At 48.1% G+C, this 12,957-nt stretch overlaps 1 protein-coding gene across 2 annotated transcripts in view; it reads right to left on the reverse strand.

Moving 5' to 3' along the window:
- The window catches only part of COLGALT2 (collagen beta(1-O)galactosyltransferase 2), a 44,997-nt gene that overhangs the window by 12,654 nt on the left and 19,386 nt on the right, over positions 1-12,957 (reverse strand). For both annotated transcript variants that reach the window (XM_039726364.1, XM_039726365.1), the window contains exons 2-4: positions 4,510-4,620; positions 2,842-2,959; positions 1,540-1,674 (exon numbers count right to left, since the gene is read on the reverse strand). In XM_039726364.1, coding sequence (XP_039582298.1) covers positions 1,540-1,674; positions 2,842-2,959; positions 4,510-4,620 — 364 coding nt within the window. The remainder of the gene's footprint in view (positions 1-1,539; positions 1,675-2,841; positions 2,960-4,509; positions 4,621-12,957) is intronic.

Here is a 12,957-nt window from a genome sequence, read left to right on the forward strand (position 1 = left end):
TGCGACTGGCATTCCCACCAAAGGAAGGGTTAACACACCCACTCTTTAACAGACAAAGTGAAGATGCTGGACACTCATCTTTCCTCCTCCAGTGGCTCACCCCAGGTTTTTGGGGCTGTCCCTGCTCATAAACCACGTGTAGGCAGGGAGGGCTCCAACTCGCCCCCACTGCTGCCTCTCCCAGTTTTGCCCTGTGACAGATAAATGCCAGCCTGTCTGGAGCTGGGCTTGGCTCACTGTGGCTCCATGCTGGGGCAGGCTGTGTTTCAGGATGTGCTCCAGCTGTGATTCCCTCCCCAGGCCCCTTGGGAGAGCAAGGCTGAGCACAGGAAGCCCTGGGAACCATATGCAGAAACAAGAGAAAAGGAAAAATAAAGGGAGAGCTTTCCTCTTCACTCCAGCAGGATTTTGGTTTTTTCAAACCAAATTTTGCAAGATGCCTTTGCTGGTTTTCCTCTCCCCTTTTCTCAGTTAGTGCTGGTAATAATGGAAACTTCCTGCTGGAGAGGCAGGGCTGGGGCTGGTGCACATGGGCAGGGACCCACTCCAGCCTGGGAAGCAGGGCTGAGGTACCCCAGTGGAAAATGTGGCTGATTCTGGACTTAGCCTTAAATTAAAGCACAATCAATACCTTTGCAATGAAGTTTATATCTCCATTTTCAAACAAAGCAAACAAACCCAGGTGAAACAAGCAAACACACCACGTCACACCCCCTTTCTTATCTCTCTATTTACTTCCCAAGAATTTGGAAAGTTCAGGACCTTTTCCTGCTATTTTTTATCCAATTACTCAGTCTGAACTGTGGAACTCCTTGCCAGAATATGGTGTGGGTGAGGGATTTCTGTAGAATAAAAAAAAAATCACTGAGCGCTTTAAAGACAAGTATATTCCTCAAAAACCCAGAAGGGGATTTCCAGAGGAAATAAAAGTATTTTGGGGAAGTAACACCTTTTTGCCCTATCCTTACACAATTCCCTAGACATCTGCAGATGAGCCTGTGCTCTGACCCAATGCAGTTGTTATGTGGATCAGAAGTAACACGAAAAGTGAACAATGAAAATGTAACATGAAACTAATTTTTAGGCTCAGCACCAGTACCTGTTACATGCACCCTTCAGCACACAAACTCCCTACAAGGCAAAGGATGTTGCCCCACTTCAAAAGATAACTTAGACACAATGGAGATCTGTGGAAAGAAAAGCAAATTCCTCTTGGATTAGCATCACTATACAAAAAAAAATCTGGCCTAAAATTATGCACCAAGGGTTTTAAGGCCATTGAAGAAACATGGAACCAGCTTAAAAAAATTCTGATCTGTTTATCAGTGCTTATGGTTTGTGTGGGATCCTACCACGTGTTAACACCACCTCAGAGCTACAGCAGCTTCTGCTCAGAAGAAGGCTACAGCAGCAGATGGGAAAGGAAGAGAGCATCCCTCCTGAGAACAGGAAGGATGCCTGCTGCTCCAGAGACAGGGGCAGGAGCCCCTGGAGGACTGCAGTCACACAGCCCCCAGCACCCTTCACGAGGTCACCTGCCTGGGGAGTGATGCCACACCAGAAGTTGGAGTAGAGGGAGCGGGACTCGAGCATCGGTGCCACCAGGGTCTTGTTTTCTGCTATCAGCAGGTTCAGGGTCTCTGGGTTGGTCAGTAAATTATCTGCATCAATGAACTAGAGACAGAAGAGACAAAAAATACCTGTTAACAGATGAAACAATATGATTCCCTTAACGCTTTCTTGGGAATGAGGCAGCCCTGGTGTGGCCATGGGCCCAGGGCAGTGCCTGTCCCCTGTGCTGACACTGCTGGGGCACCTCTGGCCCCTCACAATGGGGGGCTGGAGGGTGTCCAGGGAGGGGAAAAGAGCTGGGGATGGGTCTGGAGCACCAGGAGGGTCTGAGGGTTTTGGGAAAGGGGCTCAGCCTGGAGAAAAGGAGGCTCAGGAGGGCCCTTGTGGCTCTGCACAACTCCCTGATAGGAGGGGACAGCCAAGGAGGGGATCACACTCTCCACCATGGGAAGTTCAGATTGGATATTAGGAAAAATTCTTTCTAAAAGAATGGCCAGTCATTGAAATAGGCTGTTCAGGGCAGGGGTGGAGTCACCATCCCTGGAAGTGTTAAGAAATGTGTGCATTTCTGGGAATGTGCTTAATGCTGAACATGGCAGGTCAACAACTGGACTCAATCTCAGGCCTTCTCCAGCCTTAACAATTTTAAGATTCCATCAGGTCAGCAAAAGCCACCCTAAAAGCAGTGAGCTGGTGGGTTTGACTCCCTAGGGCACAGGGCTGTCACAGGGAAAGCAGGGGCAGCTGCTCCTGGGCACAGCAATGAGATGTGCAGAGAGCTTCCCTGGCTCCATACAGCCTGATGCCAGCACAGGCACCAGGGAGCTGCCAGGGAAAACAACATCACTGGAAATTCAGGATGAATTCATTCTGTGAAAAGCATCAAGAACAACTCCTCAACTGCCCTCACACCTCACCTTGCTTGGAGGCTTTGGGAACACCCCCCTCACAGTGACCAAAGGCAGCATCTTCCCACAAGTGCTCTGCACAACTATTTGCCTTACATTTCACCAGGTGGGGGTTCAGTCTGGGGGACCCTTGCAGGTACCTCCCACCACCAGGACTGTGTTCAATCCTGATGCCTCTGGAGAAAGCTCCAAGCTTAGCCAGGACTCACCGCCCTCACCGCAAAGTCTCTGGCTCACCAGACCAAGACATGATCAAGGACATATCAACTTGTCTTTAGTTGGAAAGAAAACTTTCTGACAGCCCCCAGTACCCAAGTGAGCACCTGGAAGGCTTGTGTAATAAATGAAACCTCGTAGTTACCAGGATATAGTCTGACCACTTCTCCCGGGCAGTGCGCAGCGCGGCCTGCCGCAGCTTCATCACGTGAGTGAACCGAGAGCTGGGCCAGTGCTTTGGCCCAACTTCCTCTGGGTAAGACCTAGAAAAGAAATAAAAAGTGACTGCAATCCATGTCTGGGCTTTATTACACCGGAAAAAGAAAGATGAGAAAAATAGAAAAAAGAGAAAGGAAAGAAGGGAAGGGCAGAAGGAAAAAGGGCAGAAGGAAGCAGAAGGAAAGGGCAGAAGGAAAGGGGAGAAGGGAAGGGCAGAAGGAAAGGAGAAGGAAAAAGAGTTCTATTGCTGCCTTCATTATGAAAGCAAAACAGCATTAGAGTCACCTCAGGGGAGAAAGAAAAAGAGTTGTATTGCTGCCTTCATTATGAAAGCAAAACAGCATTAGAGTCACCTCAGGCAACCCAGGAGAGGTTTTGAGGGAGAATAATTCCAAGTTCTGTGCTGGCATGAGCACAGAAGGCACCAGGGAACCAGCAGTGCCAGCTTTCTGACGACACCACCAGCGCAGGCACTCCAAACCCACCTGACGCCCCCCATCACCTGGGGTACAAAGGGCTGCAAATCCAGCCCCCCTCGGCCCAGCAGAACCAGCAGGGCTGGGATGTGGAGATGAAGGCAGCCTGGCCTCCCTCAGGCTCGGGGCATTATTGGGAACTGCTGACACATCCCGGGAGCAGCCCCTAAATCTCCCAAGAGCCGGCCCACAAGCCCCAGCATGGCAGCACAGTCACAGGCATGGCTCTGCCTCCAGCTCCAAAAGCAACGGCTTTTTAACAAAGATGGAAGGGAACCCAGGGGCAGATCCCGACGAGGAATAAAAATCCAGGACTTGGAAACAGTGCCAGCATAAGTCAGGGAAGGAGCTAAGAATTTCAAAAGCTTCTTGCAGAACTTAAGCAAAATTTGGCAGGATGAAGGAAACTCAACTCAAATGAAAGGATTAAAAATGTCACTAAAACCAGAACTCCCTGGGGGTTTGTATCACGAATTCCCCATCACTGCAGTGAGGAACTTGAATATAAAAGCAAGCCTAAAGAAGGGGAAACTGATGTAATTTTCCTTGATGGAAGAAACTGAAAACAGAGCAAACCCAGGAACAGCTGATCTTCAAAATAAATAAAAATTAAAGTAATAAAAACCCAACACATCATATTTCAAAGCAATGGTCCTGCAAATCACGTAAAGGCACAATATCTGGAATTACATAGAGTTCTCTGACTCAGCATTTACTGAATATTTCATGTGTCTGAACTTTCATAGATACTATGGAATGGGCTGTAATTTCTTTGCTTCCTTGCAAATAAAGAATGACAATTTTAATTCCCTGTAGCTCTTGATGTAATTTGTTTACCATGTAAAGAGAGCGGCTTCGGATGCTAAATAAATGAATGGAAAATTCTTCCACAAAAGTCTCTTCCACAAAATTTTGCATGAGGTGCTTCACTAAAGTCAGAGACCTTTCTAGAGACCTTACCTCACCTTTTTCCTTAAGAAAACAATTTTAATGGGACAGACTGCAGAAAGCAAATAATCCACATTTTAACACTTGGACGTTGAGCACCAACTCCCGGTTTGGAAACAGAAAACCTCGGGAATTTGGGCTGTGCAGCCAGAGCCCTCCCAGGTACTCACCGGGGCTCCTCCATGGGTCTCCACTCCACATCGTGGTACAGGTGCTGCACGTTCTTCAGCCACTCCCTGAGGATTGCTGTGGTGTTGTCAATGTTGTGGTCAGTGGCTGCCCTGGCAAAGCAAGAGCAAAGGAAGCACGTTAGCAGCAGGTTTGTGACTCTGCCTAAACCCTGCTTTACCATGGAGCCCTCTGTCCAGTCCAGCCACCAAAAAACACAAGGCATGCAGTCGAGGTTTAACCCCAGCTGGCAACTGAGTGCCACCACTGTGGAAAGGGGAAGGGCACACAGCCTGTGGGCTGACAGAAGAACCATGAAATAACTGAAACAAATGACTAAAATGTGCCCTTAGTGGAGGGGAGGGACACAGTGCTCCCTGAAGAATGGATTTTTCCCTCAGGGTTGAGCTGAACAGACTGGAGCAGGAGGCACAGATTCCCATTCCTGACAGCAATCCCATAGAAATGCTCCCACAGGGGCCACACACTGCTCTCTGCCTGGGATGCTCAAGGCTTCAGGATGAGTGAGCCAAGTGCCATCCCAGCTGCCTTCCCTGGGACCAGGGCTGTGCACCCCCAGCATGGGGCTGTGTCACACCCCACCACTAGCTCCTGTCACTGAAAGAAAGGGCTGCTCATTTTTCCTAGCTGGAATGGGCAGGAAAGCACAGTCCCGTGGCAGTGCACAGCTCAGCAAGCTCCACTGGGAATTTATAATCCCTGCCTGTTCCTCTGGGAGTATAAATGTCCCACAAGGTTTGGTGCAGACAGTAAAGCCAGTGTGAAACATCACTGAGGGAGGCTGCTATGTTCCTCTAGAAGTATAAATAGTCCCACATGGTTTGGTGCAGACAGTAAAGCCAGTGTGAAACATCACTGAGGGAGACTGCTGGAAGCTCCCCTCAACTGCTGTACATTTCTTGTTTCATCCTCCAGCTCCAGAGACCCAAAGGCACTTCCCAGAACATCCTCCACCTTACTGAAAGCCAGAGCTCCCTGTAGTCAGGGGAGGACATGCAGAAAGGAGCCACATCCCAAACCCTACAGCTATTCCAAAGCTATTTTAGGCAAATACCTCCACTCCAAGTCACCATATGACCCTACAGATGGAAACCAGGACATGAACCCTTTTCAGTTTGTACAACAGGAACATACCATTCCCATGGGGTCTAGCCTGCTTTAAAGTAAAAAAGAACCAAGAACTTGGATTTTCAGTTTATTTATAGTCAGAACATCACAATCACTTAAGGCCAGGAGGCTTATTTGTTGAATACTTATTAATCTCTGCTGAAACAATAAATAGTGAAAGTTCAGCAAGTGTTAGAGGCTGGCTCCTGTGTCATGAGCTGCTCTCCTGTGACAGAGCAAGGCTGGGCTTAGTCATGGCTCCAGGCTTTGCTTTAGTCCAAGACCCTGGCTCATGCTGCCCTGTAGATCTAGTCTGCAATGATGTTCAAACTGGACTAAAACAGTCTCAGTGCTGACTTGGTGCAAGTCCAACTTGCTCCATGTGTTTTACGGATGAAGCTCATCCCCTGGAGCCCATTCTCACACACTTCCTTGGGCTCCCACAGCCACCAAGGCATTCCACAGATCTCACTCTGCTTTCCTCCCACGTTCCAGCTGCACAGTCAGCAAACAGCTCCAGAATTCCTAAAATACCAGAGACCTGGGGAAATGGCTTCATGTTCAGGGTTGTCACTGGAGCTGCAGTGGCACCAGGAAGGTGTCACTGGGGCCACAATGCAACTGGGCATCACCCACACGAGGCCAAGAGGACAGTGGCCACCCTGGGGAATGCTGCAGCTCACCCCACAACATCCTCTTTTCCAGGTCCAGACCAGCCTTAAGGACCATGGAGACACTTTAAAGCAAGCACACAGCTCTCACAGAGTCAGGTCCATGGGCCTCTTCCCCTCAGCAAGCCTCATCCCATTCTTTCTAACCTCATCCCAGTCCTTCAACCTCACAGCATCAGTGGGGACAGGAAGGGATTTGCTGCAGTCTGGGCAGGGAAAGGGGAAGCTCCAGCTGCACACATGTCAAACTAATCTCAGTTTCATGTTGGCTGCTCCCATCTCAGCCAGGAGATCCTTCTCCATTCAACTCTGTGCACACACAAGCCCAAAATCGTTTAGATGGGGAGCTGTGCAATAGAAACCCAGAGCTCTCAAACAACACACCAATGTCCGTGATAACATGAAAATGTAGAGTTATCCAGCCTCAGAGAAATGGATTACCATGATTACCAGAGCTGCTTCACAAGGCCCAAATCTCTGACCAGCAGAAGAAACCCTGAAGTTGAATGACAGTGACTGGCAGAGTCAGAGGAAGACCTCTGCCTCCCTAAGCACAACAAGGGGGATGAAGGATGCTCTTCCCATCACACCTGGATTACTCCAACCTGCTCCTGGTAGGGCAGCAGGCCCTGGACAAAATTCACCCTGGATGACACCATAGCCAACATCCTCCAGCTGGAAGCAAGATGAGCAAATGGGAGCTGAAGGGATCACTAGATCTACCCACAAGGAATCTGCTGGAAGAAAATGGCCTTTTCCAGCCCAAACCATTCCATGGCTGCCCAGGCTGCCATGGTGATACATGGAAGGTAAATCCACAGCCCAGCAGACCTCTCAAAGGCACAGATCAGCCAAGGCTCTGGCACAAAGGAGGGACAGCTCTCTCCAGGACTATCCACCCTGCAGCATTTCTAAGCCCAGAAGTCCTCAAAGGCAATAAAGTCTGTTCCACCCTGGATGAAACACACCCTATGACTAGCAGTTTGGCAAACCTTTGTTCTTCCAGCTTTGAGCTTAAAAAAACAAAAAAAAACCACCCAAACCAAACCAACCCCCTAAACCCCCAAACAACCCAAGCCATTACAAAAGCAATCATCACTATTAGTTACAGAATAATTAATTTAAGATCAAACAGCATCAGCACTGACTCCTTTTGTAGTATCTGAAGCAGTTCACCTTTCCTCCCAGAAAAAAACCAGGAGTTCTAGTGTTTGCAATAGCACTCTGTGGAAAAACAGGCACATACTTTATTTTTCCCTCTTTTTTTCTTTTTAATGACAACCTCTGCTCAAGAAAAACAAGCTAATTAAAATGTGAGCAGGACTTCTCACTGGGAGCAAGAGCTCCTCAAGCCCTGAGAGGCACATCAGGACACTCCACATTATAAACACTTCTGTAGCACTCTGTAGCATTTCAATAAGCCAAGTACACAGCTAAGACTTCAGTTCACTGGTGAGAACACGTCACACAAGAGATGCTATCAGCTCTGCCCACTTGCCTGTGCTGGAGAAGTGTTTTTATTCCATCCTCTTATCCTTACTGGTCCAGGATGAAGAGAGTGGATCACTGTAACCCAGCTCCACCCAGCTCACCAGGAGCATGGCTTGTCCACATGGCCCCAGACTAAGGCAGTGCCTGGGTTTTTGGGTGTATTTTCTGCAAGCAAGCTGGTGAGCACAGCACCATTATCTGTGTGGGAGTCTATCAGCAATATTGTTGAGCTGGCACCAGGTTCAAGTCCTGTTTTTTGAGTGGATCAGCAACACTATTTTCAAGAGCTGGTTACAAACACCTAGGATTTAATTAAAGAAAAAAGATCCCCTACAAGATTTATAACCTAAAGCCTGTGCAACACAACCAGGAAAAAATAGAGGAAAAAAATTCTAATTCCTCCCACTCTTTTCAGAAAAGAAAGTTTAATAAATAGACCAGAACATACCTCCAGATGGACACCTCTATTCCAGTAACACAGCAGCTTTTTCCACTCAGATTCAAATCCATTTCCAATAAACAGAAGTTACATTTTTGAAAGGCCTGAGTGAGAATGTTCGTATAGGGGCTTATGTCGACAGAACTACAACCACTTCAATATTGACTTTGGCTTTAACCAGGAGTTGTACCATGGACACAAGCCCTCATTGTTCATGCTCAGCAAAGCACCCCCTCCCAAAAAACTCATGGATCATGCACAGTGGAAAATCAAAGCACCACGTTAAGCACCTCCTGTTTTAATTAAGTAACGGGAGTAGCAGCACATGCAGAAAGCAGCTCCTTTTACAAACTGCTCATATTTTTAGCTTGATAATGTCTCCTCAAATTATGTTTGCGAGGGGGAGTTAATTTAGGCTTTGATGGTTGCTCTCCTCTCTTCCTTCCCAAAACGGGAATTAAAAATAACAATCCCCCTTTTTCACTTCTTCACACTCTGGCCTGTTCTTCCAAGCTTTTTAATTCATTTACCTCATGCACTGGGTCAGAGGAGAAAATTTTCACCTTCACCATCTGTATAGGAAAAATACTAGAGGACAAAATGCATCCTGTGTGCTGCTGGCTTGTCAAGAGTATGGGCTTATGCTGAGACACAAGCTGAGGCAAACTCCACAGCCAGGGCCCTGCAGTAATTTTCCTACTGAATTTAACATTTACCACCTTCTCCCTTCAGCAAACAGGGTGGGAAGGACAGTTTCAAAAAGGGGTCAGTGCTTCACTTTTAGGCAGTGCAGAGCTGAGTCAGGAATGGCTGGAGGCAGCCACTCCTTTCCTTTTCTGTTAGTGTTTTGAAGACTGCTGGGCTTGAGGAGGGTATTGGGTTCACCTTTACGGCTGTGAGAGCCACATCTGCACACCCAGGGTCCAGTGGGCCCTTCCCATCACTCTGCTGAGAACACACAAAGGATGACAGTGGTCAGGAGGCTGCTGATGCTGGGGTTGCACTGAAAATGGTTCACAGGAGAAGGATGCAGTTGGTTTCCAGAGCTCCTGCTGCTTGCAGAACTAAGTTGCAAATGCAACCAAATTCCAGGAAGCCCCAGGGATATCCATTTGAACTGTGTCCCTTGGTTCCTCTCTGCCTGCAGCCAGGGCTTCAATTCAGCCACGAGCCTTGCTATGGGATGTGGTCCAATATTGAGTTCCACTGAAGCAAGAGCCACAGGATGACCACGTGCCCTAAACCCACAGGGTCTCCTCCAAAGCAAAGCCCAAAGTCAATGGGAAGCCTGTTAGTAGATCATCCCTATTGTAACACAGAAACTGGGGACAAAACACCAGTACCTCCCCCTTGCCCTCTTCCTGAGAGCTGAGCAGCAATAAACCATTCAGAGAGAGGTTACATCTCACACCAACGGGATGGAAAAGCACATTTCTGCGTGCTCTGTGCCACAACTTGTGCTAACAGAGGTGCTCAAATACTCCAGCTCAAAGCTCAGCCCTCGGAGCAGGACTCGGCATCTTCCTGATACAGAGACTCCATCATCAGGAAGCCTGAAAAACACTTTATTATTAGAAATCCACCGTTCTTACGGAAACAATGGTGGACCTAAGACCTGACTGGCCTTTAGGAATCTTCTCTCACCTATTGGTCAAGAAGAGACAACTCCTTCTTGTAAACATCTTTGACAAACAGAGATTTCCTGCCAGGTGCAGAGATTGAGATAATAATTGTTTTAATTCTTTCTCTGAGCTTTTTCACAGCTTCCCAGGAAAATCCTGGGAGAGCTGTGTCTCTCTTTGTTCAGAGGATATGTGATTACCTGAGCACATCCTGAGCCCAGCCAGCAGCAACAGGCACTGCACAGGGGCTTCCCCCAGCGCTCTGGGGAGATTCCAGGGATTTCAGACCCCAGAACACTGGAAAAATCCACACCATTTCATCCAGCCCCAGCTACTAATAATAATGTTAATAAGCAGCCCCATGTTTTTTACCATAACACGAATGATACACAATAAACAGAGCACAGGATGGCAGTTTTAACCTCTGAATTGCTTAGATCCTGCATAAAAGCCTTTTGCTTTCAGTCCCTTGAGACTGCCCCAAGAGCTCCTGGTCTGAGTGAAGCTGAGCTCCTGTCACCCAGGCTGCCCTGCTCATGCTGGGTGTGAGATCAGCCCGGCCAAAAATAACTGAAAAAGCAGAGTCCAGCCACAGAGCCCTAATATGAGTCAAACATAAATTTGGATTTAGTTTTCCCAAAACAAGCGGTAAATAAAGTAACAGACGAGTCATTCCTCCCTGCTCTTTTTGTCTGAAAGCTGCCAGGCTTGGAAAACCAAGTCAAAATATAACCCCCCCCTGAAGTGGCAGTTTCCACTGGGAGCCAGGGATGAATTACCTTGACTAGGAAACAGTGCACTAGAAGAGACTGGAAGAGAAGGGATGGATCCTAAAGAGGAAGGAGAAAAACCTCAAAACAAGACAGAAGCAAAACACTTTTGCAGCACAGTAATGGAGATTTAATTTCAGCTGTGAAAATGTCTGGTTTTACCACAAATTAAGTCCCTGGAAGTATCCAAGGCCAGGCTGAGTGGGGCTTGGAGCAGCCTGGTCTAGTGGAAGGTGTCCCTGCCCATGGCAAGGGGTAGGACAAGATGAGCTTTAAGGTCCCTTCCAACCCAAACCATTTGATTAGTCTATTGTATGATTTTGAATGGAGTTACTGTCAACTACTCTGCACTCTCCTGCCCAGGATCATCTCAAAAAAGCAACAAACCAAGCAGAGCTCCCTGTGTCCTTCCAAACACTCCCCCACTGACAGGCAGATATGGCTCCTGCTCATCCAGCAGAGACCAGACTCAGATAATTTATGATTTTCAGGTCTGCCAGCCCTACTTCACATCTGTGAATTTGAAACTCGGCATCTCAGATCTCCCAGGCACCCATGGGATCAGGGGTAACACACCAACAATGTAGTCCAGAGACTCTGTACAGATCCAAACCATCTAAATCACTTATTTGAGCACAATTATGCTCACACACTTCATAAACAGAGCCTCAACATCCAGCCCAAGTTCAAAGAACTGCTTAAGCATTTAAATAAGCTGCCAAAATTCTAACGTATGTATAAGACTTTTTGGCTTCGTAGGGACTTGGCGTTTCTTCTAGGGTTTCCTTAATTAAGGACAGATTTTTGGAAGTACCTTAGTTTGGTTTTTTTTTATTTTAACTTGGTCCCCAAGCCACCCGGGCCCAGATGGGTGGCAGGGAGCTGTGTGGGAGCGTGGAACCAGCAAGGCGAGCAGCGCCGCTCCCCAGGCTGGGCAGCTGCACAAGAACAGCACTCAGAGCACAGGAATGCAGCACACAGGGCTCCCCTCTGACTGCTTCCCAGTGCCCTTCAGCAGCTGTGCATAATGGATTTTGCTGGCAGCAGCACTGATTTTAAAACCTTCAGTGGTCTTCCAAGTCCAAGCGAATGACTCACAGATGTATGTGTGTACATACTTCTGTGCACACCAGGATCTCTGCTCTTTCCATGCTACCTCAAGAAATCACTCACTTTCCTGTCCCTCACTCCCCACGACAGAATCATGGAATCCCAGAATGATTTGGGTTGGAAGAGACCTTAAAGCCCATCCCATTCCAGCCCCTGCCATGGGCAGGGGCACTTTCCATGATCCCAGGTTCCTCCAAGCCCTGTCCAGCCTGGCCTTGGACACTGCCAGGGATGCAGGGGCAGCCACAGCTTCTCTGGGCACCCTGTGCCAGGGCCTGCCCACCCTCATTGTAAAAAACTTCCTTGTATCTTATCTCAATCAACCTTTCTGGCTCCCTCATGCCAGAAGTCAACAGCTCCCCTGGCATCCATGCAATGGGAATTCTCTTGCAATACAAGGAGGCTCTTGCTGCTTCAATCCCAAGTCCTCCCTCTGTCTTTAGTTCTCCCCATGCTCACCCCATGCTTTAAAGCTGCTAAGCTTTAAAGAAACAAAAAGCCAGCTGCATCTTGTGAGTATTTCTAAGCAGACTTGGCTTCAAGGGAACAAGGCCCCTAAGGGAAGCCCAGGAAATCCCATACATGCAGGATCAGGGTGGTGACTGGCCTCTGAAATCAATTGTTCAAAGGAGGAATTAATTGCAACAGTTGTGTAATTTCTGAAAGGATAGCTTAATCCCTGCAACTAACTCAGACACCAGCTGATGCAGCTGTTTGAGATTAACGCAAGTGTGTAAGGCACTGGGAAGGAACACTGGGATTTAGAAATATTCTTGTCTTTGCTAACAAAAAAAGTGGATGGGTTTCCTATTTAGGTGCTCAGCACCACCGATTTTTCCATGGTCACATTGAATGTGGGCCTGTAACACATTGCCAAGGGTCCCCAAAACAGAAACACCTGAAAAGCTCTGGTCTCTGCAGATAGAGCAGTGCCAAGGTCCCAGAGCCTGCCTCAGCCCTGGTGAGAACACCCACACCATGGACCACCAGACACCCAGCAGGGAGGGAAACACAGACCCAAATCCTTTCCCAGTCCTGTTCCACACCACCCAGCAAGAGCTTCCATCAGTTCCACACAGAACCACAGAACCACTGAACTATTTGGGCTGGAAGGGACCGTGAACTCATCCCACCCCATGGGCAGGGACACCTTCCACTAGTCCAGGTTGCTCCAAGCCCCATCCAGAGACAAACAGGATTGGCTGAACATAACCAAGTT

The sequence above is a fragment of the Passer montanus genome, unplaced genomic scaffold (assembly GCF_014805655.1).
Source record: "Passer montanus isolate IOZ18808 unplaced genomic scaffold, ASM1480565v1 scaffold58, whole genome shotgun sequence".
In the NCBI taxonomy this organism is placed as follows: Eukaryota; Metazoa; Chordata; class Aves; order Passeriformes; family Passeridae; genus Passer; species Passer montanus.